This window comes from Phyllobates terribilis, unplaced genomic scaffold (assembly GCF_046119375.1).
Source record: "Phyllobates terribilis strain yellow unplaced genomic scaffold, ASM4611937v1 Scaffold_11__3_contigs__length_659146591, whole genome shotgun sequence".
NCBI classification, from domain to species: Eukaryota; Metazoa; Chordata; class Amphibia; order Anura; family Dendrobatidae; genus Phyllobates; species Phyllobates terribilis.
This window is the reverse complement of record NW_027362771.1, coordinates 508,722,695-508,746,643: the sequence shown is the minus strand read 5'-3', so window position 1 is coordinate 508,746,643 and position 23,949 is coordinate 508,722,695. Positions and strand designations below refer to the sequence as shown.

Here is a 23,949-nt window from a genome sequence, read left to right as displayed (position 1 = left end):
TTGCTGCGCTCCTGTGCTGGCTGCCGGCAGATCGCAGTACTCTGTACTGAAAAGACCTGCCGTCACATGACTGTGACGTCACCGCAGGTCCTTCAGTCCTGCGCGGTAGCCGGCAGCCAGCACAGGGAAGGAGTCCGGGGGCCGTCGGAAGGTGAATATTATCATTATTTTTTATTTTATTCTTTTTTTTATGGTACCTGGGTGTGGAGGAGAGTCTCCTCTCCTCTACACCCGGGTACCATCCGCACATTAGAACGCGCCAATTACGCAAGTACAGATGCAGTCTTGCGGAATTGGCGCATTCTAATGCAAGTCAATGGCGGTGAAAATGCAGCGCTTCCGCAAAATTAATGGACATGCTGCGGATTTTTGAGCGCAGCATAAACGCTGCGGAAAAATCCGCAGCATGGGCATTGAAAGTGCGGAATTGCATTGGAGACCATGGGGGAAGGTTTACCAAGCGTTTCCCAAGCGTTTACGCTGCGGAAATTGCGCAGCGTAAACGCTTGTAAAACGCATCGTGGGCACACAGCCTAAGTAAGGAGTTAGGAGTTTAAATAGTGCAAGGTTTTTCCCAAGCGTCAGATCTGTGAGTTAATGAGACAACAATGTGAGGAAATATCCACCAAGCTCCCTGCCTGGACGATACCTAGAATGCTAAACAGAACTGCTGCATTGTTAGTCTACATTGTCCAGAATGAAAGTACGGCGGCGTCCAGTAGCAGAAGGAGTGACTACAAGCATAGGTGTTACAGAATTTGATAGTTCTCTCAAATTTGGCCAGGAAATTTGATTTGGATCAAAGTATTCAACAGACCCCATGTTATGCACACGCCCGGGCTGACTGGCATGTGCGTGATTTAGTGATTCCACTGTGCCATGAACCGGAGAGTGCCTGGAGGGGCGTAACTAAGTATCAACCCGATCCGACCAAGGTCGCACGACGGCTGACGACGCCGTGCACCATGGAGGAACCGAGCAGAGGGACCAGGTGCTACTCCAGGCCAGACCCCGGACACGGCTGTTGACCCACACCGGGGAATACAGGAACAGGCAGGTTAGGCTGGCACACAGACAGGTGGGTATTGGCAGGCACGGCTGGCATGCAGACAGGTGGGCACTGGCAGGCACGGCTGGAGTGCAGACAGGAGGATACTGACAGGCACGGCTGGTATGCAGACAGGAGGGTACTGACAAGTACGGCTGGCGTGCAGACGGGGAGGTACTAGCAGGTTGGAGCACAGGCTGGATAGGGTCCAGTACAGACTGGGATTCAGGAACAGAACCGCAGATGCGGTAGACAAGCAGAGCAGAGAGGAACCGCCGGAGCGGTGGGCAAGGCAGAGCAGAGAGGTATAGCCGGAGCGGTGAGCAAGCAGAACAGGGAGAAACCGCCGGAGCGGTGAGCAAGGCAGAGCAGGCAGGAACCACCGAAGCGGTGAGCAAGGCAGAGCAGGCAGTAACCGCCGGAGCGGTGAGCAAGGCAGAGCAGGCAGTAACCGCCGGAGCGGTGAGCAAGGCAGAGCAGGCAGGAACCGCCGGAGTGGTGAGCAAGGCAGAGCAGGCAGGAACCGCTGGAGCGGTGAGCAAGGCAGAGCAGGCAGGAACCGCCGGAGCGGTGAGCAAGGCAGAGCAGGCAGAAACCGCCGGAGGGGTGAGCAAGGCAGAGCAGGCAGGAACCGCCGGAGCGGTGAGCAAGGCAGAGCAGGCAGGAACCGCCGGAGTGGTGAGCAAGGCAGAGCAGAGGGGACAGGGCTCTGTTCACATGGAACAGACTGGAAGGGAAAGGAAGAACCAGATACACACAAGATACTTGCAATGAAGTAGCGAGTGGACTCTAAACTCACAAACAGAAGTACGCGACAAAGAGTAGGAGTTAGGTGCAGGTTCAGACTCTGCAGAAAAAGGGAAGGTACGGACATAGAAAAAAACAGGTAACAGGCTAGGAGGGTGTTCAGACAGGAACTGAGTGTTCAGACAGGAACTGACACTGCAGCAAGATACAGGAGCGGGTCTGGGTATGCGGCCCCCAGAAGGCGAGACAAACAGGCTAGAAGCGTGTTCAGACTGGCCTGGAAATACAGCCTCCAGGAAGGCGGACAGACAACAGGCTAGGAGATAGTTCAGACAGGCCTGGGAATACAGCCCCCAGGTTGGCGGACAGGCAAGAACAGAACAGGACCTGGCACATTCAGAGTCAAGGAGCACACTGAATGTTAGAGTTGCTCAGGCACCAGCTTCCAGGTGGAGCTGGTTTAAATATCCAGTGACAGATAGCAATAGGCTGAGGACGCATTAGGGGTGTGCCCACAGCAGCTACAAGAAACAGGAAGTAACAGGCCGCCACCCTAAGCAGTCAGAACAGAGACGAACAGACAGCATGAATAGAAGCCAGGCTAGCAGACTGGACTGAAGATCAAGTTTGCGATCTTGCATAGTGAGAGATGGTGCACCATGCAAGCCCGCCACCAGGTATGTTACACCCCAGAGCATTTTAAGCAAAGAGTAGGGAAAAAAAACCTTCACCTTGTTTCACACCAGCCCCCCTGCCTCAGTCTCCCATCCAGTACTCTGCCATGCTCCAATTCAGCCTTCTCTTTCCTTTGGCATGAGATGTCCACTTCCGGCATCTTAACTCTGTGATGGGACTTCCACTGCTGAGTAGGCCTCTGATATCATGATGCACATCATGACGTTATGACATACATCACGATGTCAGAGCCCAAGCACTGAGTGAAGATGATAGAAGAGGACATTGTGAGCCAAGAAGAGGCTAGACACAGCTTTTTGGATGACTTGATGGGGGCTGTCATGGTGGGACAGGTGAGCAGCAAGGTATTATTTTTCTTTAACCCCTGTCCTATCTTTTTACAAATCAGCAGAACGATGGCCAGTCGCCCCCGCCATTTTGTTGAAATTGCACAAAACAAATCAATAAAATTTGGACTAAGGAAAATCTGCATTTTTTTTTTAAATTCGAGGTAAATTCAATGTGACTCAAATTGATATATCCAGCAACTTGTTTGATTATTGATCATATTCACACTTATAAATAGGCTTGTCAGCAGTGGTATGTCGGGTTTATATCGCCCGCTCCTTCATGTTATTACTAATGTATTGCACACTATTCTATTATTGAGGTCGTTATCATCTACACACGGGCCAGATATTTTTATGCCCTTTTTGGAGATACATATATCCGGCATGTTGTTACAGTTGTCTGGCAGATCTTTTAATCTCAGCTTTTTGTGCACTCATATAAAACAATTTATTATTATAACATTATAATTTTTAACACATTTTTGTTCTCTTAATTACCCTTATATATTTTACATCATAATTGCTGAGCATCTTCTGTGCTCTAGACTCCTGGTTATTCCAGTCCTGTATGGAGTTAGCTGTCGTTAGTTATTTATGCTGACTTATGTCAGCCCAATTTGTTGTTTGTAAGTGCGGTGATGGACATTATATAATATTTTTATAATATGTTTCATTCCACCTCTTTATTGAATCATATCATATGTCCGTATGCACTACCAATACGTTGCTTTAACATAGTTTAGTGTTGTGGTGTATGACCTATTTTAGATTTAGCTTCTATTTTTTTACACATTTTCTGACAGGTGTGTACAGTCCACCTGCTGCTTTTTCTTCTGCTTGTATGGATTTACGTTTTACATTATTCATTATGGGTAGTGTTAGAGCGCGGGTGTTTATCATTATTATATCTCAGATTTACTAAACCTGTCTAACAAATAGACAGTGTAAACTTCAATTTTGACTACACAATCTGGATTATATATATGTACAGTTGAATCCAGAAGTTTACATACACTATATAAAAAGACACATATGCATGTTTTTCTCAATATCTGACATGAAATCAGAATAAATCTTTCCCGTTTTAGGTCAATTAGGATTACCATAATTTTTAATATTTGCCAAATGCCAGAATAATGAGAGAGAGAATATTTTAAGGCATTTTTATTATTTACTGCAAAGACAAAAGTTTACATACATTTCATTAGTATTTGGTACCATTGCCCTTAAACTGAATGACTTGGGTCAAACGTTTGGGATATTCTTCCAAAAACAGCTCAATAGTTGGTCGGAATTTGGTCCCATTCCTCCTGACAAAACTGGTGTAACTGATCCAGGTTTGTAGGTCGCGTTGCTCCCACCTGCCTTTTCAGCTTTGCCCATAAATTTTCAATAGGATTGAGATCAGGGTTTTGTGATGGCCACTCCAAAACATTGACTTTGTTATCCTTAAGCCACTTTGTTACCATTTTGGCAGTATGCTTTGGGTCATTGTCCATTTGGAAAACCCATTTTTGTCCAAGTTTTAACTTTCTGGCTGATGTCTTGAGATGTTGCTTCACTATTGCCACATAATCTTTTTTTCTCATGATACCATCTATTTTGTGAAGTGCACCAGTCTCTCCTGCAGCAAAACAACCCCACAAAATGATGCTGCCACCCCCGTGTTTCACAGTTGGGATTGTGTTTTTAGGCTTCTAAGCTTCTCCCTTTTCCTCCAAACATAACGATGGTCATTATCCCCAAAAAGTTCAATTTTAGTTTCATCAAACCACCGGACATGTCTCCAAAAGTTAAGGTCTTTGTTCCTGTGTGCATTTTCAGACATTAATCTGGCTCTTTTATGTTTCTTTTGGAGTAATGGCTTCTTCCTGGCAGAGTGGCCTTTCAGCCCATGTTGATACAGTACTCGTTTCACTGTGGTTATTGACACAATCTTATCTGCTTAAGCCATCATCTTCATAAGGTCCTTTGCTTTTGTCCTTGGGTTGATATGCACATGTCGGACCAAAGCAGGTTCATCTCTGGGACACAGAACCCCTCTCCTTCCTGAGCGGTATGATGGCTGGACGTTCCCATCTTGTTTGTACTTGCATATAATTGTTTGTACAGATGAACAAGGCACCTTCAGGTATCTTGAAATTGTACCCAAGGATGAGTCAGACTTGTGCAAGTCCACAATTCTCTTCCTGATATCTTGGCTGATTTCTTTAGACTTTCCCATGATGCTACACAAAGAAGCAGTGTGTTTCAGGTGTGCTTTAAAATATATCTACAGGTGTGTCTCTAATTAACTCAGAAGCTTCCAAACACATGACATCATCATATGGACAGTCCAGAATTGTTTAAAGGCATAGTAATCTTAGTGTATGTAAACTTTTTACTTTGCAGTAAGCAATAAAAATACCTTAAAACATTTTAGCTCTCTCATTATTCTGGCATTTGGCAAATATTAAAAATTATGGTAATCGAAATTGACCTAAAACGGGAAAAGTTTATTCTGATTTCATGTCAGATATTGAAAAAAACAAGCATATGTGTCTTTTTGTATAGTGTATGTAAACTTCTGGTTTCAACTGTATATATACATACACACCTCTCTTTTTTTCTGTCTCTCTTTCTATATATTTATATATTTTTTTGCTTTACTAAGTTTACAACACTTCCCAGTTGGTATATTTTATGCCATTTTTATGCATAAATTTAATACACTTTTGGCATATATTGCAGCATTTAAGCCACATTCTGTTAAGCCATGCTTTTACCAACCAGTGGCATAACTGTAAGCTGATGGCTCCAAAGAAGAATCTTCAACAGGACCCCATCTATCCAAGGTATTTAATAGTAATCTCATATGGGCCAAAGGAACCTTCGGGTTATCTCTTGGCTTCAGGGCCTGGTGCATCAGCAACCAATGCACCCACTATAGGTACGTCCTTGGTGACAACCCCTTGCTGAATGAGCTGCAAAAAGTGTCTGAAATACTAACATAGATCTAATACTAGATGCCACATTATGTGCCAAAATGTATCAATATAGCCTATTTTTTTGTGAATGTCTATGTGCGCACATATTAGTAAATCAGCCCTGTCATATCAAAAGAAAAGTATTTATATGAATAAGTCAGTTGCTTACCTCCAATGTCTGCACATGTAACATTGGAGAACCTACAACAATAGCGATAGTCCAAACAAACCCTAAAAGACAAAAGAAAATGGTCTACAGAAAAAGAAGATGAAGAAGCTAGACATTCAGAGAGAAGAATTGCTCTTTGTAAGTAAAATTGTGTGACCCTTTCACAAACCAATTCTTGATATTTTCATTTATGGAAAACTGAAATAATGAAAATGTGTGAAGTGATGGGGAATATGCTGCTGACCATCATCTACCATTCACTGTTTTCATGTAATTTGCAGCTGCTGTTCTATTTTATTAATAATGTACATGGACATTGAGAATATTGTTGCCTGCAGTACTAATCACCGGCCACAGGAGGCCACTGTTTCCCCAGTAACTGCTCGATGACTGGCTTAAACTGGTTTGTGCAGGATTTTTATTCAGAGACAGTTACCTAGTTCTGCGAGGAGACAGAAATAGCTATTCTGTTGGCAGAAACTTGTGTTTTGTTAAATGGACTCACTTCTGCTGGTTTTAACTGCATTTTGGACAGAACTAGATGGAGCCCCAGGCTGGGTGTGAGTGGGGGTAGTGCAAGCAATTTGGAGGAAGTGCCTGACAGGAAGGGGTTGGTTTGGTGGCCATATTGGAAGAGTGAGGTGAGAGCTGAAAGGAGGAGGACATGTGACATCTCCATCCGGCGCCATCCGTGGAGCCGTGTGTTCCAGGGGGACAAAGACCGCTCCAGGTAGCAGAGGATATCGTCCTGTTCCAGTTTCACCGGCAGGGCAGATGTTTGGAGTGACGATTTTCACAGGAAGTAGCGGAGCCGAAATCCCCCGGGATCCGACATCCATGATGCACTCCAGCAAGTCATCTGTGGTACCACGCACAGGTTAGAGACTCGGCATCACTTGGTCAAACAGCTGTCATCCTGGCAAGCCCCTTTCGGCAACAACACAGCGACCAGACACAATTCGGTAAGTCTTGAGCTCAGGCCCACCGCAAGGATTATGGTGGGAGCATGCACTCGCACACAGTTTGGCGCCAAACTCAGATAGGCAGATACAGGCACTTGAAGGCATCAGTGCCCATCATTGCACTCACATGGTCCTTGAAGTGAACACGACGATGTATAATTCAAGAACTGGGTTCTATCTAGAGTGTTTAGAGTTGTTTTGTTAAGTTTGTGAGCTGCTGTGCTGCATCACCAATAGGCCAACCCTGGCATTCATTTGATTGTTCCAGTTTTCCAGGTAAATGCTCGGTAGCCGCACTAGGCAGGTGCACAACTAGGTAAATTCTAGTAATGTAGTCAATATTTCCATGCCTACCGAGTCCCGCAGCACAGTGGTCCCGGTTAGTTCTGACCGGGTTTGTGTGAATTAACCTGTTGCATTTTGTTGGTTGCTGGGAGCGCACTCAGTCTGAGTTTAACAGTAAAATTTCATATTAGCAAGTTTAGTGTTTAGTTACTGCTTTCCTTGTCCACGGCTTTGCTGTATCCTGGGCAGTCCACCCCGGTCCACTGCTTACAAATGGACCAAATATCATTCAGTGAGCTCAGTTAATAGATTCAATTGTTGGGATGTGTACCTAGATCACAATAGATTCATAAATAAGGGAAGACTGCATGGCATCCCACTGACCCTGACCATCCCACTGATCCTATAGGTTCCCACTATGACCACAGCTGATTGCCACAAGCCTTAGCAGTCTAACCGGGCCATGGTGATTTTGTCCAGATGACTGGCTATCCTGTGTTATTTCACTGTCTGAACTGACTAGAAGTACACTAGAGAAGAGGCCACGTTGTACATATACCAAATTAACTGGTTAAATATTTCATTAGTCACAATGACAAAGGGGAAATTCTTACCAAGCATCTTGTAGGCCCTCTTGTTGGTGTACTGCCTCTTCATTTTCAGTGGGTGGACAATCCCTTGGTACCTTTCCACCGCGATACACGTCATGGTTAATGTACTGGCCACCACTGCCGTGGTTTGAATAAATGGAACCATCTTACAGACAAATGGTCCTGTGGATGAAAATGTTATGTATATGGTTAAGCGGCTTATGAAAACCGTGAAGTGGTTTAAAGAAGTAACGTGTTATTTTTTTGGGCGGCTTTGTTTGCATCCCGCCCACTCTATGTAAAGAAGATATTGGAAAAAAGATGCTGGCAGCAGAGCCACTTCAGGAAAAAAAGCCGCCGGCTTTTTCCTGAAGATGCTTTATGAAAGAAAGCTCCACAATGGGCATAAAGTGCACATACCGAAACTCCGAATTCCACTAATACGGGGTTTAAATATGAGTTTTCAAAACCTGACCCCCTTTTGGTGTTCTATAAAAATTAGGGTGTCAATTATTAGTACATTATGGAAAAGAATACGACTTAATTCTACAGAGTTATATAGGTATTACCACAATGGTATTACGGCACTATGCGACAGAACTCATGATATTTTTTAATTTTTGCCATAAAATGCGGTTGTAGTCAGTTGCAATATGATAATACAAGTACCATTGAAAAAAAATAAAATAAAAATGAGTTGTACAAATGACCCTTTTGATACGACCCAACAAAAAATCTATATAATATTATCAATGGAGAAAGATTCATTTATCAGTTTTTCCATCTTACACAAGTACCAATAAACAAGAATGTAATAGTGAGATTTTTGTAATTTTCTGTCATTATTCTACAGCATTTTTTTTATTGTGCAACACAAATGATTTCCCCATAAGTGTCCACTGCAAACAGATTTATGGCTAATGCTGAGAAATTATTACACACATATCAATTGGTCATGTCCAATTTTGGACTGCCGATCGCTCTGTTCTCCTGGAGGTAAGCCGTCACAAGACTTGTCTGGTGATGACTTTCTCTAAGAGAACACAGAAGCGCTCGGCCAAATGAGCGCTCCTGTGTATCACAAAGCCGGCTGAGATGGCTGACCACTGAGCGATCGACTAAAGCTTTGTTTGGCCGACTTCCATCTAGTGTGTATGGCCCACTTTATATATACAATCAAAAAATGTAATGACTGTTCACCTGTCTTCATATACACAAATCTCAGCTCTTTTTATCAGATGCTATTTTGTAAAATGTGAACTTAAAGGGAATCTGTCAGCAGGTTCTTGCTACCTCATCTGAGAGCTGAATAATGTAGAGACAGAGAAGCTGAATCCAATGATGTATCACTTAGTTTACTAGGCGCAGTGGCTCTGACACAATCAGAGCTGGTCGATTTAGAATAAAGCAGAGCTGAGAAAGCTAACCCCGCCCACACCACGCTCTTTATGTGCAAAGTCCATAGACAGTGAGGGGGCGGAGTCGGACTAGTCCAGCAATGTTAATCTCTTAGTGATAAATCATTCACAGTTAGTAAACAACAGCAGCACACACTGACAAGAGACACATCCCTGACTTCTCCGTTTCAGTCTCTATCTCCTGTTGTCTTCAGATTACATAGCAAAAACCTGCTGACAGATTCCCTTTAAGTGTCAGACCTGTTAACAAAATGCTGTTGAAAAATGATAGTTAATTTAACAATGAATTGTCACATTGGCCACTGTTAACATTCACTTTCTCATTGGCCAAGAGTGTATGTAATTTTAATAAATCGAGAGATAAGAGAAAAACAAAAACTTCTGGTGCTGTTTCCCAAGGGAATAAAGCTTTGAATAATAATAATGATTTAGCAGCCCTTTACAAGTTACATCAGTATATCACTTTTTTTCACATAAAATACATCTTCTATTTTATCGCCACCTGATAGGATAATGTGTTTGGCTGATGTTTACTTGTAGTATTGAATTATTCTGCCTTCCTTCCAGTAGGTTTATGTTGGTGCCTTTAGGCTTTTTTCTTCTGCAAACCTATCTCTACAAGAGATAAAGCTATAATAAAGTGGGCTGGACAGCTTTGGAAGATGAGATAAACCTATATGACACATTTCTGGAAGCTCTGATATGGCAGGTTTCCGCTATCAATCCAAAGATATACATCTAACAATGCTTGGAAATGTATTTTTCATTTTCATCTATATATTAGAGGACTGAAATAAAACAGAAGTCTGAAGACCCCATTTATTCCAATTCGGATTTGCTAGATGGAAAGGTTAATTATTTTTTTGAACAATATGTATACAAATATTCATTTGCTTAAAATGTTTTTCTGTTCCTTTTTAGGAAAATAAAAATGGAGCCCCTGCAAAAACTCCACATTCATCCTATGATGACTTTAATTGGCGCCAGATGGAATTTGTTCCCTATAATGGAGGCCATTTGGTTTCTATTGAGGAAATCATCACTCAACTTAAGACCCAATGTAGCAAACTGCACTTTCTCTTTCAGCAAAAATGAGCGAACCTAATAAAGGGTCCAATACAAGTGTGAACCGAGCCTTATTGGACCAATGGCATTGGAAGACTATGACCATTTAATCATGTCGATAGACTTGGTCAACTGTAACAATCAGAAGATCAACATGCCATGCTCTGATTCTTGCTGCCTGTGAATTGGGGAGCATGAATTGAGTGATAATTTCGCTTTACGAGAGGCGATTAGTTAAATTCGCAATCAAATAAAATGTTCATGTTCTCACGCAGGAAATTAATAACATGAAAACTTATACCACAATCTACATTCCTCCACCTTTCAATAATGAAATATGGCACAAATTATACAAATTATACACTTCGTTATTAGATAGAAAAATTGACTGTAGTTAGGAATTTTAATAATTTATTAAGCCCGAGAATAAAACTGAACTAGACCATATCTGGCACGAGGATGATCACGACTTTGAAATGAATGTCACAAGATGGAATCGTGGTAATAAGAACATCTAGGCATACTAAAATATTCTTGTTATTTTAAACCTTAAACAAGTATTTACAGCTAGATTTAGCTATAGGGAATCTGAATTGTTTTTATTGTCTTCACAAAACGGAGTTCTTCCATGGGAAATAATTTTCCCATACTGGTAAGTTAAGCATCAATAAGAGAGAAAAGGCGATACATCAGGAATAATATGATCTTATATACTGTTTAGTTGAAATATTTTAAAATAAAAACAAAACAAGTTTTTTTTTAAATTGGATCTATATGTTATAGACAAATGCTAGGACACCAACATCAACAATAGAAAGGGATATTTAGATTATAGTATGCCAAATAATTGGGAAGAAATGGTAAAAGCTCGAAGAATTGTATAAAAATGTAATAACGCCAGAAGCTCATACATCAATACAAATATTGTAATATTTATTTTTCTGAGGGCAATATTCCCAGACGTGTGTTAGCATATTTAAAAAAAAAATCATACAGCATCATCTAACGTTTTTATGATAAAAAATTCAATATAGGCAAATTAATATTTGATAATGTACAAATATTGAATATTTTTTCATCTTTTATTCTGAATTGAAAAATTCAAAATATTCATATTCCTTGAAGAAAATTCTAAAATATTTTGGCAATGTGAGTCTCCCCAAATTGTCTATTAACTCCTTAATGACCTGAAATGTACAATTTTATCGCAAGTTGTGTGTGATGTGAATAGAGCAGACTCAGGAGCTGAACACTGGCCCCCGATGACCCCCCACAACATAACCCCAGGAAACCAATGGGTTATCATAGCATCCTGGGGCCTGTTGAAGGCCTCCATAGATGCCATTTTAGTTCTCATGTGAAGCCCAGCCTAGAGCTGAGCTTCATAGGAGAACATTATTTAAACTATATACTGAGATACTGCATATGAGCGATTATAGGCTTCATTTCCCTTCATTTGGAGACCAAAATATAAAGTAAAAAAAATAATAATATAAAAAATATTAAAATAAATAAGAGTTTAAATCACCTCCCTTTTCCGCTCAAAAATAATAATAAAAAATAATAAAAATTAACACATTTGGTATCATCCTGTCTGTAAAAGTCCAATCTATTAAAATATAAAATTCTTTAAAGGGAATCTGTCTGTAGGCTGAAGCCACCTAAGCCAACTAAGCCGTCTATCTATGCAGGACACAGAAAGTTGATTAAAATGCTACAATAGTACCTTGATATCTGCGATTCGATATCTTATTAATTGCACACACCCTGGGTCGCACACTGCAAAATGCTGCTGGCAGAAAGTCACAGCAGCATTTAACAGGTTAACAGCAATGCATGGAGTTCAGCTCCACTTGCTTCTGTTACAGGCAGATGATGGCTGAATAACACAGCCATCATCTGCCAATTTCTGACCCCGCATCACAGACAGGGACCGGACATTGAATGTACTAGTCTGTCCGATGTCAGTAAGGGGATAATTCAACATAATACAGACCTCATTAGTTTAAAGCATACAATTTTAGAACAGGTCCCAGATTCTCAGTCTAATAGGAATTGTAGACTGGCCGATAGAGAATCGTATTGAATATTTTTATTATGTGCAATTTACTTAAACACCAGAGGGTATGAATGAAATGATAAAAAATTCAGAATAGTCTTTTCTTTTTATTGTATTATAATTGTAAAATGACATCATCCTTTATTTGAGCATGATTGTTATTATATAATGAGCCTGTTATCTGGATATGTGTGTATATTTCTAATTATGCATTGTACATACTTTTATTGATTGTAATCAGTGTATTATTCCCAGAATATTATTTCCCAGTGGAGCAATACATGGCCTATAAGTCTTCTTAGACTGGTATGTCACTCTCCACAAAGAGAGCCATTACCCCTTAGAACCCTGACAGAGGTCTCTCATACAGCCAAATCAAATCTTATGCTGTGTTGTGCTGTGGAGGGGAAGCAGCCCAAAACAAGTATCTGCAAATTGAGATTTTGGTTTGGCTTTTATCCTAAGTCATATGGCAAGGCTCGTTAAAGGGTCGATATTTACTTTAGGGCCACCTATTGGAAATAGCAAATCTTCAGGTCCTCTTCCTCTTTGAAGAAACTATTTGCATATATAATTTCTGAGAGGCGCCTTGCATGGTCTATAAGTCTCCTTGCACTGGCATGTCAGACATGTCACTCTCCACAGGGAGAGCTGTTACCCTTTAGACCCCAGTCAGAGGCATCTTATGCAGCCAAATCAGATCTTATGCTTTGTACTGATGAGGAGCAACACCCCAAAACATATGTCTACAAACTGAGATTTTGGTTTGACAAGGCTTGATTAAGGCTTGATATTTACTTTTAGGATTACTACTTCCAATAGGTGGCACTAGAGTTAAAGTTCTCCTCCTCTCTGAAAAGGCAATTTGCATATTTAATCAGTGTATTAATCATAGAATCATAGAATGGTAGAGTTGGAAGGGACCTCCTGGGTCATCTGGTCCAACCCCCTGCTCAAAGCAGGATTCACTAGATCATCTCAGACAGATGTCTGTCCAGCCTCTGTTTGAAGACGTCCATTGAAGGGGAACTCACCACCTCTCGTGGCAGCCTGTTCCACTCATTAATCACCCTAACTGTCAAAAAGTTTTTTCTAATATCTAATCTGTGTCTCCTCCCATTTAGTTTCATCCCATTGCTTCTAGTCTTTCCTTGTGCAAATGAGAATAAAGATGATCCTTCTACAATGTGACAGCCCTTGACATATTTGTAGACAGCTATTAAGTCTCCTCTCAGTCTTCTTTTTTGCAAGCTAAACATTCCCAAATCCTGCAACCGTTCCTCATAGGACATGGTTTGCAGACCAGTCACCATTCTGGTCGCTCTTCTCTGAACTTGCTCCAGTTTGTCTATGTCTTTTTTAAAATGTGGTGCCCAAAACTGTACACAGTATTCCAGATGAGGTCTGACCAAAGAGGAGTAAAGACCGATAATGACTTCACGTGATCTAGACTGTATGCTTCTGTTAATACATCCCAGAATTGTATTTGCCTTTTTTGCTGCTGCATCACACTGTTGACTCATGTTCAGTCTATGATCTATTAGTATACCTAAGTCTTTTTCACATGTACTGTTGCTTAGCTCTATTCCTCCCATTCTGTATATGCTTTTTTCATTTTTATTGCCCAGATGTAGTACTTTGCATTTTTCCCTGTTAAAAACCATTCTGTTGGTTGCTGCCCACTGCTCCAGTTTATTTAGGTCTTTTTGAATCCTCTCTCTCTCTTCTCTAGTATTAGCTATCCCTCCTAGCTTTGTGTCATCAGCAAATTTAATCAGTTTACCCTCAATTCCTTCATCTAAATCATTGATAAAGATGTTGAACAATACAGGTCCCAGGACGGAGCCCTGTGGTACCCCACTTGAGACATTCATCCAGCTGGATGTGAAGCCATTTACAACCACCCTTTGAGTCCGATCACTAAGCCAGTTATGAATCCACCTAACAGTTGCCTGGTCCATTGCATACTTGGTCATTTTTTCAATAAGGATGGTGTGAGATACTTTGTCAAATGCTTTGCTGAAGTCAAGATATACTATATCTACAGCATTTCCCTGATCCACCCAGTCAGTGATTCTGTCATAGAAGGAAATTAAGTTAGTCTGACATGACTTGTTAGTTACAAACCCATGCTGACTCTGGTTAATCACTTCATTCTTATCCATGTACTTACATACATGTTGTTTAATAATTTGTTCAAAGATCTTTCCTGGTATAGAAGTCAGACTCACCGGCCTATAGTTCCCTGGGTCCACCTTCTTCCCCTTTTTGAAGATAGGAACAACATTTGCTCTTCTCCAGTTTTCTGGGACTTATTTGTTTTATATGTGTTTTTATATGTGTTTTAAAGGGTTTTCTTCCCTAATCACAATGTGGTCTTATAATAATGTACACATAATTGCCAACATATCCGATTTTATTTTTAAATCTGTCACATTTCACACATATTAACCCCCTAAGTAAGGCTCCCCAGGCTTTATTTGTCTTCCAGGTGCCATTGGAACCCTCTTGCACTAGTTCCAGCTCATGGTTGATCATGCGCAGTGCAATCTTTCTGAGCTGTCATCCTGCCACCATACAACTGCTCTGGGATGAAAGTTCTACTATGAGGGAGGATCTTACAAAAAGTGACATAGCCTCATTCATTACAGTGCTGGTAACTAAGAGAAGCTATAATGGAGGATGGGACTGTATATATGTATGTATGAGAGAATATACTGCAGTATGGAAATCTGTTTACAGGGGCAGAGATTAGTTGAGCTGGGTTTGTTACTCACCACTGAGAGACCGGTGATGTGAAACTGAAAATGCCACTCTGTTAATGCATATGACAAAGGATTATCTTCTGCCATGTGTATCAATAGAGCAGTATTTGCAGTTTCTGCAAACTGATGTCAGCAGCAGGCATTGTGAAGAAGTGCAGTACAGCTGAGCTGTGCTAGAACCAATTCCAGCTAACAATGATGTAAAACTACACAGTAGCTTTCTGATGTAAATGGCAGAAGATAAAATCAAAAAGCAGAGAAAACTGTGATTTTATCAAAACTGCAACAAGCAGCCCAGTAAGTAACACATCCCTGGAATCAAGATCTCTGCCACTATATCATGTTGCTCTCAGATGGGCCAGCAAAACCTGCTGACAGATTCCTTTTAACAGTCATTTGTTAATAAGTATATTATTGAAGAAGAAACCAAATCAATGCTAAAACGCGTTGCACAACAACAATAAAAGCCATCATCTACCTTTAATTACAATGGCTATTTGACACATTGGCAGCGCTCATGTTGATTCCTGCATTTTTTTCTGCTGACTCCTAAGCCCTCATTTGCCATAGACTCTCACTTGGTTTGTCCTGGACCACAAGTGGACCAGCAGCCAGTGTGATTCCCAGAAACATTTTTCTACTTTCATCAGTGATGTGCTTGTAGTTTGCACAACCTGATGTGTTGAGCGTATTTCTGATCATTTTTCCAGTAGAGATCATTTTTAAAGGTGCTTTATTTATGGAGTACTTTTCTTTTTTTAAAAAAATTTTGACTGTGGGAAAAATAAAAAAGTTATGGCTCTTGATATAACAGGAGGGAAAAAAAATCCGAAAGCACAAAAACTAAAAGGGTATTGAAAGGGTTAAGGAGAGAGCCAGTGAAAGTCCTCAATTACTACTGAAGGACTTTGTGGTGCTTTGTCTGCCTCAGCCTATAATAAATCTCCTAGATTGAATGGACATCCAATTAAATTTTATTTGCATCCCTAAAATATTGTTAAAAGAATTACAGAATGTTTTACAGTACTATAAATTGAGGTTAATGTTACCAGACTAAAGGAGAAAAGCTGAATTAGTAATGATATTAAAACCAGGGTAGGATGCAACCAATGTGAACATACAAACCAATGTCAATGACAAATATAGACATAAATATGTTGTCTAAATGATCAAGAATAAGACTTTTGAAAGTCATTCCTATTTTTATACAAGTGTGATCAAACTGGTTTTATAGCCACTAAATCAATCAATCAATATTGAACTTGAAGCTGTACCAAGACAATTCTTGAAAATGAGTTGTGGTAACTTCAGGTTCAGTCAAGCCAAATTGATATTGTAAAGTGTGAATTTTTAATGTTGTCTATTAAAAATAGAATAGCTTGATAATTACCATAGTTTGCAAGTATGGTGAAACTGTTAAAGGAAGACACAATAGCAAAAATATACAGCCATGGCTGAAAGTGTTGGCACCCTTGAAATTGTTCCAGAAAATGAAGTATTTCTCCCAGAAAATGATTGCAATTACACATGTTTTGTTATACACAGGTTTATTTCCCTTGTGTGTATTGGAATAAAGCAAAAAAAAAAAAGAGAAAAAAAAGGGAAATTGGACATAATTTTACACAAAACCCCCAAAATGGAACAGACAAAATTATTGACACCTTTCCAAAACTGCGGGTAAACAATTTTGTTTCAAGCAAGTGATGCTCGTTCAAATTCACCTGTGGCAAGTAACAGGTGTGGGCAATATGAAAACCACAGCTGAAACCAGATAAAAAGGGGGGAAGTTGACTTTGCATTGACTAATACATTTCCAATTAAAAGGAGGACTTGAGAGGGGCATCTGTATAGTAATCTATACGGTTAGCATCAGCATATCTTCTTTTTACATGGGGAGATGTTCTGCCATCAACAATGATTTAGTGGCTAGTATAAACGATTCAATCAACTTGCAAACTAGAGTTTGTCATGTTTACATTGGCCACTAATTGGACAAGACCATTCTCATGGATTATAAGCTTGTGAGCAGTGCCTCACTGTACGAATTATTAAATAATGTATTGCTATGTAACGCATTATATAGTTTGTATAGGTGTTTCGTGATTTGAGAAGTGCTGCAGAAAGTGTTGGCGCTAATTTGGAATTAATTTTCAGTATATTGAATGCAAAATAAATGATGTCATTCAAAACTACATCTTGTCCCGCAAAATACAAGACTTCATACGTCTATGTCGATAGAAAATGAAAAATCTTATGGCTCTTTGAAGAAGGTGAGGAAAAAAGAGTAAGTGCTGTCAGTAGTAGGTTGGGTTGCTTTCAAAAAAATGTATTACCATTCTTACAAATTTCTGCAAACAGTCCAATCTGAACCAATATAAAGAGCCCGAATAAGTGGTCAGAATGTAGATAATAAATAAAATACCTTTATTGTCATTACAGGTGGGTACGTGGTGGCAAATAAAAGAGAGTGCACACACTGAGTTTAAAATTGAATAACATAGTACTCAACAAGGGGTTCAAACAGAGTAAAAATCATTGCAGGACAGACACCAGGGCGAAGTGAACCTAGAACATGGTTGAAGTTGTATGTTTGGTAGGTGGAATATAAAGTGCAAGGAGTGCCTAAGATGATTGTAATACAGGAAGCACCTCAGTATAACCGTAAATCAATATATGTATAAGTTGGATAAGAGAAAAAAGAGGTAGAAAGTGCCTATATTATAACCATATGGAGAATGTAAGACATAATGGAAATAGCCAGCAATGCATGGAACTATAGTATGCTGAAAAACATGCAAAGACGGTGTTATGACCTGTGTACCTTCGTACGTAATGAAGGCATGCACTGAAACGCGTGTCGGGGTGAGCGCCACACTCCTCACAGAACCCCACCTGGACCCATGTATGATTATATCAACTTCCTAGACCATGCTACAATTACACACTGATATATAAATTACATAGAGCTTCCGGGCACCAAGTGCCACATGTGCAGGTTAAAGAAACGACACCACAGAACCCCCAAGGAAATATTGCTAATAATGAAAGGTCCAATATAGGACCACCAGGGCCACATATGAAAATACATATATATCAAAGGGAACAATTCCCGAATGCCAAATCACATTACAAAAAAGATGAAACATAAATAATAAGTTACATCTAGGGAACCCCTATGCCACTAATAGAATTATACACAGCCTGCAAAAAAGAGGAAGGGAATCAATAGGCAGCAAAGCAGGAGTAGTCGGCAAACAGAGTTAAGGTTAGCTCCTTTACGGCCCTGCTGTATCGTGAGAAATTCCCACGGTACAGCAGTGCCGTAAAGGAGGTCTCCGGAGCTGCGCTGCCTGAATGCACTCCGGTGACCTCAGTCAGTGGCTCCCGCTGCCGGGAGCGGACGTGTTCCCGGCAGCGTGAGCTTACAGCAGCCATGCACAGCTGTCACCATCTCCAGATGTGACAGCTGTGCATGGGAGATCAGCGCAGGAACGTGGACAGGTAACTATTATTTTTAGTAAACTAAGAATTAAATAAAATTGTGTGTTTTATTTCAAATAAATTATTTTTTTCTGGGTGTAGTGTGTTTTTTCTTTTTAACACTTTGTAGGTTAGTAATGGGGGTGTCTTATAGACGCCCATCATTACTAACCTGGGCTTCATGGCAGCTGGCGCTGACATGAACCCCACCACTATTACCCCCTGCCACCGCACCAGGGCAGCGTGGAAGAGCGAGGCTAAGTGCCAGAGTTGGCGCATCCTATGGATGTGCCATTTCTGGGGCGGCTGACGACTGGTGTTTCTAGCCTGGGAGGGGGCCAATATTCATGGCACCCTTCCTGGGCTATTAATATCAGCCCCCAGCTGTCTGCCTAGCCTTTGCTAGCTATTAAAATAGGGGGGACCCCACGTCATTTTTTTGGGGGGGGTCCCCCATTTTAATAGCTAGTAAAGGCTAGGTATTCAGCTGGGGGCTGATATTAGTAGCCTGGGAAGCTCCGTGGGTTTTACCCCCTTCCCAGGCTTCAAACATCTGCCCCAGCCGTCTGCTTAACCTCCGCTAGAGACTAAAATTATGGGGGATCCCACGCTATTTTTTTTTAAAATAAATCCATTATTTTAACACTAAATGACATTTGAGGAGTTAATAAAGATGCAGTCCCTAAATTATTATTTATTTTTTAATTAATTTTTCCCAAAACTTTTGACGTGGGCTTCGCCATATTTTTGTATGCCAGCCAGGTACAGCATCCAGCTTCTATGAACGCGCCATTTTCCGGGGCGGCTGCGGACTGCAATTTTCAGCGGGGGGCAGAAAGCTTGGGCCTCCCTGCGCTGCAGATTCCATCCCCCAGCTGCCTAGTTGTACCTAGCTGGACACAAAAATAGGGAGAAGCTTCACGTTTTTTTTTTTTAATTATTTCATGAAATTCATGGAATAATTAAGAAAAAAAGGGCTTCCCTATATTGTTGTGTCCGGCCAGGTACAAATAGGCAGCTGGTGGTTGGGGGCAGCCCGTTCCTGCCTGCTGTACCTGACTGGACACAAATATAGGGCGAAGCCCCACATCAATTTTTTTTAATTATTTCATGAATTTCCTGAAATGATTTAAAAAAAATTGACGTGGGGCTTCACACTATATTTGTGTCCAGCCAGGTACAGCAGGCAGGAACGGGCTGCCCCCAACCACCAGCTGCCTATTTGTACCTGGTTGGACACAACAATATAGGGAAGCCCTTTTTTTCTTAATTATTTCATGAATTTCATGAAATAATTAAAAAAAAAAAATACGTGAAGCTTCTCCCTATTTTTGTGTTCAGCCAGGTACAACTAGGCAGCTGGGGGATGGAATCTGCAGCGCAGGGAGGCCCAAGCTTTCTGCCCCCCCCCCCCCCCCCCGCTGAAAATTGCAGTCCGCAGCCACCCCGGAAAATGGCGCGTTCATAGAAGCTGGATGCTGTACCTGGCTGGCATACAAAAATATGGCGAAGCCCACGTCAAAAGTTTTGGGAAAAATTAATTAAAAAATAAATAATAATTTAGGGACTGCATCTTTATTAACTCCTCAAATGTCATTTAGTGTTAAAATAAAGGATTTATTTTAAAAAAAATTGACGTGGGGCTTCGCCCTATATTTGTGTCCAGCCAGGTACAGCAGGCAGGAACAGGCTGCCCCCAACCACCAGCTGCCTATTTGTACCTGGCCGGACACAACAATATAGGGAAGCCCTTTTTTTCTTAATTATTCCATGAATTTCATGAAATAATTTAAAAAAAAAATGCGTGGGGCTTCGCCCTATTTTTGTGCCCAGCCAGATACAACTAGGCAACTGGGGGCTGGAATCCGCAGCGCAGGGAGACCCAAGCTTTCTGGGCCACCCCCGCTGCAAATTGCAGTCCGCAGCCGCCCCAGAAAATGGCGCGTTCATAGAAGCGCCATCTTCTGGCGCTGTACCCAACTCATCCAGGGCCCTGGTGCGGTGGCTCACTGGGTAATAAAGGGGTTAAGGCCAGCTTGGCATTATCAGCTGGCCCTAAGCCCGAAATTCATGGGGTCACGCCAATATTAGACATGACCACCATGAATTTCTAGTAAAGTATTTAAAAAAACACAACACCCAGAAAAAAGTCCTTTAATTGAAATAAACACACAATTCTTTATTGTTCTAAATTAAACCATACTTACCATCACGCCCATTCCAGCTGAAGCCAACGGTCTCCTGCAATAAAAGAAAAATAATAAAGCAACATCATCCTTACCTTTCCATGGCTCCCACGACAGCTTCAGCTCTGCTACATCGAGATGACAGGCTGGACTGCAGCAGAACGCTGCTATCCATCCTGTCATCCCGCAGACACTGAGAAGCGCAGGCATACTTCCACTCCTCAGTGTCTGGCTGTGACGGCATCCAGATGAGCCGAGGTCATGTCCAATGAACTCAGCTCACCTCATGTACGTCACTGACAGCGTGGGAAAATTCTCCTGCACTCAGCACTTCAGCGTGAGAATTTTCCCACGCTGTCAGTGACGTGCATGAGGTGAGCTGAGTTCATTGGACATGACCTCACCTCATGTATGTCACTGACAGCGTGGGAGAATTCTCACGCTGAAGCGCTGAGTGCAGGAGAATTTTCCCACGCTGTCAGTGACGTGCATGAGGTGCGCCGAGTTCATTGGACATGACCTCGGCTCATCTTTATGCCGTCACAGCCAGACACTGCAGAGCGCAAGCATGCCTGCGCTTCTCAGTGTCTGCGGGATGACAGGCTGGATGGCAGCGTTCTGCTGCGGTCCAGCCTGTCATCTCGATGTAGCAGAGCTGAAGCTGTCGTGGGAACCATGGAAAGGTAAGGATGAGGTTGCTTTATTATTTTTCTTTTATTGCAGGAGATCGTTGGCTTCAGCTGGAATGGGCGTGATGGTAAGTATGGTTTAATTTAGAACAATAAAGAATTGTGTCTTTATTTCAATTAAAGGACTTTATTCTGGGTGTTTGTGTTTTCTTTTAACTTTGACTATGGGGTTAGTAATGGGGGTGTCTTATAGACGCCTCTCCATTACTAACCTGGGCTTGATGTCAGCTGGCATTATAAGCTGACATCAACCCCAACCCTATTACCCCCTGCCACCGCACCAGGGCAGCGTGGAAGAGCGAGGCTAAGTGCCAGAATTGGCGCATCCTATGGATGCGCCATTTCTGGGGCGGCTGACGGCTGGTGTTTCTAGCCTGGGAGGGGGCCAATATTCATGGCTCCCTTCCTGGGCTATTAATATCAGCCCCCAGCTGTCTGCCTAGCCTTTGCTAGCTATTAAATTAGGGGGGACTCCACGTCATTTTTTGGGGGGGGTTCCCCCATTTTAATAGCTAGTAAAGGCTAGGTATTCAGCTGGGGGCTGATATTAGTAGCCTGGGAAGCTCCGTGGGTATTACCCCCTTCCCAGGCTTCAAACATTTGCCCCAGCTGTCTGCTTAACCTCCGCTAGAGCCTAAAATTAAGGGGAACCCCACGCCAATTTTTTTTTAAATAAATCCTTTATTTTAACACTAAATGACAAGTACAGTAACCAACACTGTCACTGTACTTCATATATATGTGACTGACATGTTTCTATCTATCTAATCTATGTGTGATTCTCTATTCTTTCTATTCTAAATTGTCGGGTACAGATGCTGAATTGCTGGCCGGCTTTCTTAAAGAGACGGTGCATGAAAACACTATTATTTTTTTAAATAAATCCTTTACACTAAATGACAAGTACAGTAAGCAACACTGTCACTGTACTTCATATATATGTGACTGACATGTTTCTATCTATCTAATCTATGTGTGAAGCTCTATTCTGTCTGTTATAAATTGTCGGGTACCGCTGCTGAATTGCCGGCCGGCTTTCTTAAAGAGACGGTGCACGAAAACACTAATATTTTTTTTAATAAATCCTTTACACTAAATGACAAGTACAGTAAGCAACACTGTCACTGTACTTCATATATATGTGACTGACATGTTTCTATCTATCTAATCTATGTGTGAAGCTCTATTCTTTCTGTTGTAAATTGTCGGGTACCGGTGTATGCCGCTGATGAATTGCCGGCTTTTCATGTCATTCTACATTATTCTTAGTTGTTTTACTTCATGTAGAATTAACCTACAAGGAAAGAAAGGGTTTATTTTCATTCCGATATTTGTGTCCCATTGACTTGCATTGGTTTCCGGTATCGGAATCGGCGATATCTGATACTTTTTGGGTATCGGCCCGATCCAATCCGATACGATATTTCCTGATATCGGAAGGTATCGCTCAACACTACTGATGAGTCAAACTTTATGATTTTTGGGTAAAAACTGCTATGTCTTTGTTTGACACAGAAAAAGTGAGTAAATGATTTCTACCATGCATCATCGAGGGGAAGGTGTGATGGCGTGGGGCTGCTCTGCTGGTGACACTGTTAGTGATTTAATCCATATTCAAGGCACACTTACACAGCATGGCTACCAAGGCATTTTGCAACAAAATGCAATCTATTTGGCGTTGCAACAGACAATAGCCCAAAGCACACCCTGAAGATGTGTAAGAGTTATGTGATCAAAAAGAAGAGGGATGGAGTGCTGTACCAGATGACATGGCCTCCACAATCACCTGACCTCAAACCAACTGAGACGGTTTGGGATGAGTTGGACTGCAGAGTGAACGCAAAGCACAAAGCAACCAACAAGTGCTCAGCACCTCTGGGAATGCCTTCAAGACTGCTGGAAAGTCATTCCTGGTGATAACATGATGAAGCTGCTTGAGAGAATGCAAAGCTGTCATCAAAGTAAGGCCTCACTCACACGAGTGTATAACATGGCCGAGTGCTATCTGATGTTTTATCGGATAGCACTCGGCCCAATATTATACTATGGTCAGTGCAGATCAGTGATTATTTTCTCATGCCGGTTCGGCATGAGAAAACAATCGCAGCATGCTGCGATTGGGTGAGAGACTCTTCTCACACGCACCCATACAAGCCTATGGGTGCGTGTGAAACATCAGACTGCACTTGGATGTTGTCCCAGTGCCGTCCGGTATACGCTGAGACAGGCAATGGAGGAGATGGAGAGATTACTTTCTCCGTCTCCTCCCCACGTGCGCTGCGATTCTCTCATGCATGAGAATCAGAGCACACTGCACTGACACTTGGCTCACACTCACAGCAGAGCTGGAGCCGAGTGTCATTAGCATATTGCATCTGATGCTTTTGCATTGGATGCTATGCGCGAGTGGAATTCCAGCCTAAAAGGGAGGTAGTTTGAGGTATTTAAGGTTTAACATACATTTTGATTTGTTTCAAGTTTCTTTATTCTTTATT

The 23,949-nt window shown here is 41.6% G+C and overlaps 1 protein-coding gene across 1 annotated transcript in view; it reads right to left on the bottom strand.

Annotated features, from left to right (window-relative positions):
* The window catches only part of LOC141166682 (pyroglutamylated RF-amide peptide receptor-like), a 213,550-nt gene that overhangs the window by 16,957 nt on the left and 172,644 nt on the right, over positions 1 to 23,949 (bottom strand). Inside the window, exons 2-3 of the mRNA XM_073653599.1 lie at positions 7,817 to 7,975; positions 5,956 to 6,017 (exon numbers count right to left, since the gene is read on the bottom strand). Of these exons, the coding sequence (XP_073509700.1) occupies positions 5,956 to 6,017; positions 7,817 to 7,975 (221 nt within the window). The remainder of the gene's footprint in view (positions 1 to 5,955; positions 6,018 to 7,816; positions 7,976 to 23,949) is intronic.